Here is a 5,933-nt window from a genome sequence, read left to right as displayed (position 1 = left end):
GGCCAGCTTCTCGGCATCTGTGCGCGGGGGTTGGATGTAGTGGGCCAAGGCAGCATCTGCTGTGTGGCAAGAGCCGATGCAGCACATCCTGGGATTGGTTTGGTGTGCGCCCGCTGGGCTTCCGCAGCGCACCACACTCGGGTGGGGGACTCGTGCCACGCCAGCTGTGACCGCCCGACAAAAGCGATTCACCTTCTCCAACTTTGGAAGAGCAGAGGGAATTCATCGACGTCCCCACGCACGCCGCCTGAGGGGCCGCTCTCAGGGCCCGCTGCCAGTTGATGGCGGCGCTCCACTGCGCGGCCGCGGAGGCGTACGCAGTGGCCAGGAGGCGTGCGGGGGTGTTGCCCGCCCCCAGTGATTCATCACTCGGCAGGAGGCCCTGGCCTGGAAGTCATTGGCATGATGTGTTTGCATGGTTTGGGCAGGGTGGGGGTTTGTGGTGCCTGTCAACTCCTCAGATATGTTTGCGGCGTTCACTCATCAGCATAGGCAAGCATGCGGGACATGGACAGGATGGTGCAGGACTTGACGGATGGAACATGGATGTCTGCTTACAGTCCGAAAGTGCTCAATCCTCTATGTGCTGCTGAGTTGCTGGCCGGACGCACGTGCAACACAGCATGCAAGCGATGCAGCGTCCGTGACTCAGTACGCTGGCCAGCCGCGGCGCACCTGACGCTGTTGCAAGCAGCAACGTCACTATCAGCCCGTGGCATGCAATATATGACCGTGTGCCTCGCCGAACATTTTGAGGTGTTTGTAATGGAGCAGGGCGTCCCGGCGGTGACACCGGTCCGTCCGCGTTGGGTCCGGGTGGCTGGGAGTCTTCAACGCATGCTCTCGTCATTCTGAAGTAATGGGATACAACATTTCAAGGTAAATCTGGTGCGGCAGGCCGTTCAACCGGGTCTCAAGAATGGGTTTGGGCGATCGCTTCGATGATCCCTCAGGGTGATCACGCACCTGGCCTCAGGGTGAATTTGTTGGTGCACTCACGGTGAGAATCTAGCACAGTTGACTTTGCCTCCTCCTTCACGTGGACAGCGGTGCCACGCCTTGCACTGCTTGGCAGCTTCCTTGCGGGAACTTAGCACTGCTCAGTAGCTTCCTTGCGGGAACTCAGTGGTGCGTCGGTGCCGAGGCAGGTCAAAAGTGCAGGCCTACAATACTGGTATGAGTGCACGGCCATGTCACCATGCGGCCCAAGCAACAGTGAGACCGTCAACTGCAGTTGTGTAGTGACGATGTCCAGTGACTGGTGCAACGGGCCTTGCGCAACACGCGCCCGCTGCTGGAAACTGAGACACCCACCAGCTGACTCCGTGGGTTCTAATCCAAGCATGGATCTTTTGCACCATATGCGCGGGTCTCGCGTGTGCAGTTGACGGTTGTGGAGCATGTACGAAGGCACCTGCCGCCAGCGTCGCCTGCCTTCGGACAATCTAGCAGGTGGCGGTTGATGCAGCCGGCCGGCTAGTGTCCAGCATGGTCTTGTGGCCTATTGTCAGAAACCAGGAGTCTTCTGAAGATCAGAATACACGTGTCACGAACATCGATGCAGGGTGCTCAATTTCCAGGTTGGCCAACAGAGGTTACAAACCGCTCTTGTCGCTTGTTCACAGCCCTGGTGTATCACGGGCTTTTCAGCGGCCACATGATGTGTGGTAGCTTCCCAATCACCACAAGAATTGTCAGCTGCTGACTACCACGTGATCCTGGGTGTTACTACACGCTTGCGCCGAGCTGTGCTCATGCGCGCGCTTCACTTGCTCTGCACCGCTTCGGTTTCGCTTATCGCAACAAAACTTTTGAGCACTGTGCATCGTGACTGCGTCATTGCTCACTGCTAGCTCTGTGATGATAAAAGGTTGAATCGTTGCTGGTTCGAAGAAGCGATCTCCGCAACACCAACTGCAGCTCTGCGGCAGAACCCCGCGACAATCCCTAAAGCAGCGCTGTCCTATAATACCTGTGAAATATTCTCATTGACTTGCGCCGCCGTCAGTGCCGATCCATAAGGCCAGGCAGCACCTGCAGCGGTGCGCGTTGCCTCGATCCTGCGCAGCATCAACACTGCAGCTCACAGGCGCCCTGGACAGGCCAAGTGGCCTGCAGCCATAGCCCTGGCGCCCCACAGGCGGCAGTGATGGCAGGGAACCAGCCGATGGGGGGCGGCTTCGGCAGGGGCAGCGGCGGCGGGGCCCCGCTGTCCAACCCATTCGCCGCACCCGCAGCCGCGGCAGGTCAGGGCGGCGGTGCCAGCGGTGGCCACTTCCGGCAGAACCCCTTTGAACTCGCTCACGAGCAGGTGCGAAGGGATGCAGCAACTGTTTGTGTGAGCAATGTGGAAAGCCTGCTGCGCCTCAAGGTTCCATGCTGTTTCCCAAATCTCATGCAGCTGGTGGATTGCAACTCAACAACGCCCGTGCCGAACCCGTTGGTGTATGAATTTTTGCAGGACTTGCTGGACGTCGACCTGACGGCCATCACCGCGCCGCCGCCACAGCAGCCGCCGCAGTCGCAGTGGCTGCAGCCGCCGCGGCCGCCGTCGCCCATAACGTGGGGCCCGGAAATCGGGGACCTCCTCGAGCTCTCCGGCGGCGCCCCCGAGCCTGCACATGCGGCTTCGACGGGAGCAGGGGTGTGGTCAGCCCCTGCAACGGCAGCTGTGCCCGTGGCATCAGTGGCAGTGGAAGAGCCGTTGTCGTCACCGTTTGCAGGGCCGCAGGCGCCCCAGCCGGCGCAGGGACATGGTGTCCTTGGGACGCAGGCCGGCGGGACCGGCGGCGGCGGCGGCGACCGCGGGCCGGGGCAGTCGCTGTTGCCGCCGCAGCAGGGGCTGTCCCGGCGGCTCAGCGCGGCCGGCTCCGGGCTGGGCGGCGTCGGCCTCGGAGACCTCGACCGCAGCCATCCCTTGGACATGACACCAGGAGACCTGGCCAGCTTGGGACTCAAAGGTGGCAAGGCCGGGCGCCCTGGGCGCGCCGGGGAGGTGGGGGTGCACGGCGATGCGCCAGTGCCTGGAGATGACGAAGTCAGGGTGGTGCAGGTGCGGGCGGGCCTGAAGATCGTGGGGTGCTCTCCGCGATACATGGACGCGGGATGGACACATTGGCTGGGTCGGGGCGCAGCAATTGGTGTGGCACTGCGGAAAGTGCGCGCCCCGGATCGCAAACTGCAAGCAGCCAACAGGACGAGAGCTGCCGCCGGCGCCAGGGCGAAGTGCCGATCTTGGGCGTTTGGGAGACTTTGACTTGGCGGCTGCCTTGGGTTTGCTGGGCCGTACCCCTAGTCATCCCCCGCCCCCTGCCGCCACCTGTCGGTCTCGCTCTGCAGATCCAAACCTTTGGCGGAGAGGGCGTTCCCAGCGCATGGCGGCGGCTGATGAAGCGCCTCGGTGTCAAGCGGCGGCGGCCGCAGGTGCGGCGGTTGGTGCGCCCGGCAGCGTACCGGAACCCCAGTCGCTGGGCCTGGCCACGAGCACGCCCTTCTACTTGTCCCGTCACCGCAATACTCACCATGCTCAAGCCACTCGTGAACGTCTGCCCTGACACACGCACGCGCACACACACACACACACACACACACACAAACACAAACACAAACAGACAAACACACAAACAAAACGTGTGCGCATGTGCACACACACACACACACACACATTCACACACGCACACACAAACTCTCTCTCTCTTTCACACACACACACACACACACACACACAAGTATGCACTCGCACCCAACCATGCACACGTGTGCGCAAGCGCTGAGTCACCCAGGAACTCGCTCCTCTCGACGCCCCCGCAGGGCGCCTTCCCCTCCAACGAGCTGGTCACCGCTCGCTACAACGTGCTGAGCTTTGTGCCTGTTAACCTGTATCAGCAGTTCAAGCGGGTGGCGAACATGTACTTTCTGGCACTGATCTGCCTGCAGGTAAACACACAACGGCTGTGTGTGAGTGCGAGCGTGTGTGTGTGTGTGTGTGTGTGTGTGTGTGTGTGCGTGTGTGTGTGTGCGTGTGCGTGTGCGCACAGCGTGCGCGTGCGTGCGCCTGAGTGGGACCCAGGGAACGCTTGATTTGGGTCGCATTCATGGTTATATAAAGCATGTGCAAATGTACAAGTGCACATGTGGTTCACACACGCACATGAGTGCTTGCGTCTAGGCATGCACGCACAATATATAACCCATGCATTCATGCGTGCGTGCACGCGTGCGCTCGTGTGCGTTCGTGGGGAGCCCCGAGCGCGCGAGTGATTGAAAAAGCCTGCCTGCGCAGGAGGCAACTCCGCAGGAGGCTGCACATCGATCTGCAGTCGCTGCCCGGTCACTCTCAGGACCGGCCAGTCGCGCAAGCATTGATTGTGCTGCACCGCGCGCCGCAGGCGATCCCCGGCCTGTCGCCGGTGCCGTGGTGGGGCACCCTGTTCCCACTGGCGGTGGTACTGACGGTCAACGGCGTGAAGGAGGCGTTCGATGACTACTGGCGCCACGTCAGCGACGCGCAGGTCAACCGCCGGTGAGCGCCACTCGTTGCTGCGAGCGGAGGTGGCGAGCTGGCTGTATACCCAGCGGGCTTCGCTTCTGGAGCAAAGCCCGCTAGGTATACAGCCGCTAGGTATACAGGCGCCGCGCACTGCCGCACGCCTGGCTTGCGGTGCGCTCTGACGTTACAAAACAGTTTTCAGAATCCACACAGACAACACACACACACACACACACGCACACACATCCCTGCATATGCACGTGTACACACGCACCCACACACATGCACACGCACACACACACATGCACAATCTGTGCTGTACCCCCCCTGCCAGGTTGGCGACGCTGCTGCGGGAGGATGGTGATGTGGCCATTCACTGGAACACGGTGCAGGTGGGCTGCGCTCGTCAGTCGGATAGCATCATAATTTACACCAATCGACTTTCTTCAAGCATGCGCCGCCCGCCACCACCCCGGCGCCCCTCCAGCTCGTGCCCCCACCCACATGCCAGCCCGCCCCCCCTCGTGACCCGCCTGTGCCGCGTCGATGCATGAGTTTTTCTAGTTTGCTGACAACATTGCTCTTGTCTGCATGTGTCATCAGGTGGGGGACCTGCTTCGGCTGCACGACGGGGAGGACATCCCGGCAGACATGGTGCTGCTAGCGTCATCCGACCCCGAGGTGGGAGCGCGGGTCGCGCCGCCAGAGGCGGGCCGGTCGGCGCTGCAAGCCTGGACAGGGGACGGTCGGGGCGCTTCAAGCGCTCGGAACCCTTCACGCGCGGTTTTTGGGCCTCCGCTTGCCTTGAAGTGTCGTCTCGCCTCCCCCCAAGATCAGCCCTGCGCAGCAGCCGTCCAGCGGCCCAACCTCCTTTTCACGACACGCGCAACTTCGCAATACCTCCCAAAACCCAACACCCAATATTGCCGGCCAGGGCCTGTGCTACGTCGAGACCGCCAACCTTGATGGGGAGACCAACCTGAAGGTCAAGAACTGCCACCTGGCGACGGCCTCCTATGACTGCGCGGGTGCGACGGGGACGCCATGAGCGGGGTGCCGCAGCTTTTTCGCTCAAGATTAAGAGCCGAGGGGCGTTGATGCACGAACAAAAGGGCGAGGCGCGTCAAACACCACAGCCGACCAAACCAGCTGCGTTGGCGGTTCGTGCCGCGTCGATGCCCGCTCAAGGTCATGCTGGGAAGCGGCCCTGCGCCAGTACCGACAAGCCCCTGGCTCACGCTCCTTCAATCCGTCAACCTTGCGCCCCTTCCCCCCACATCGGCTGTGCGTCGCCAGAGGCTTTTTCCCGAGCCGGGTACTTCACGCTCGAGGCGGAGGCCCCAAACCCTCGCCTGTACTCTTTTGAGGGCGCCATCTGCTGCTGGGACATGCCCCCGACCTCCCTTGGTGCCCTCGGCCGCGGCGCCTTCGCAACACGAGGCTC

General features: G+C 62.0%; 1 protein-coding gene across 1 annotated transcript; it reads left to right on the top strand.

Annotated features, from left to right (window-relative positions):
- Positions 1 to 3,387: 3,387 nt before the first annotated feature.
- On the top strand, positions 3,388 to 5,537 carry MNEG_11596 (phospholipid-translocating ATPase; the record flags this gene model as incomplete). The annotated part of the gene is made up of 6 exons (XM_014039931.1): positions 3,388 to 3,423; positions 3,811 to 3,936; positions 4,389 to 4,522; positions 4,824 to 4,881; positions 5,093 to 5,170; positions 5,424 to 5,537. The coding sequence occupies 6 exons, from the start codon at positions 3,388 to 3,390 to the stop codon at positions 5,535 to 5,537; spliced, it is 546 nt and encodes a 181-aa protein (XP_013895385.1).
- Positions 5,538 to 5,933: the final 396 nt, after the last annotated feature.

This window comes from Monoraphidium neglectum (genome assembly GCF_000611645.1).
Source record: "Monoraphidium neglectum strain SAG 48.87 unplaced genomic scaffold scaffold02821, whole genome shotgun sequence".
Classification (NCBI taxonomy): Eukaryota; Viridiplantae; Chlorophyta; class Chlorophyceae; order Sphaeropleales; family Selenastraceae; genus Monoraphidium; species Monoraphidium neglectum.
Note: the sequence above shows the minus strand (reverse complement) of the source record. Positions and strands in the feature narration are given on the sequence as shown.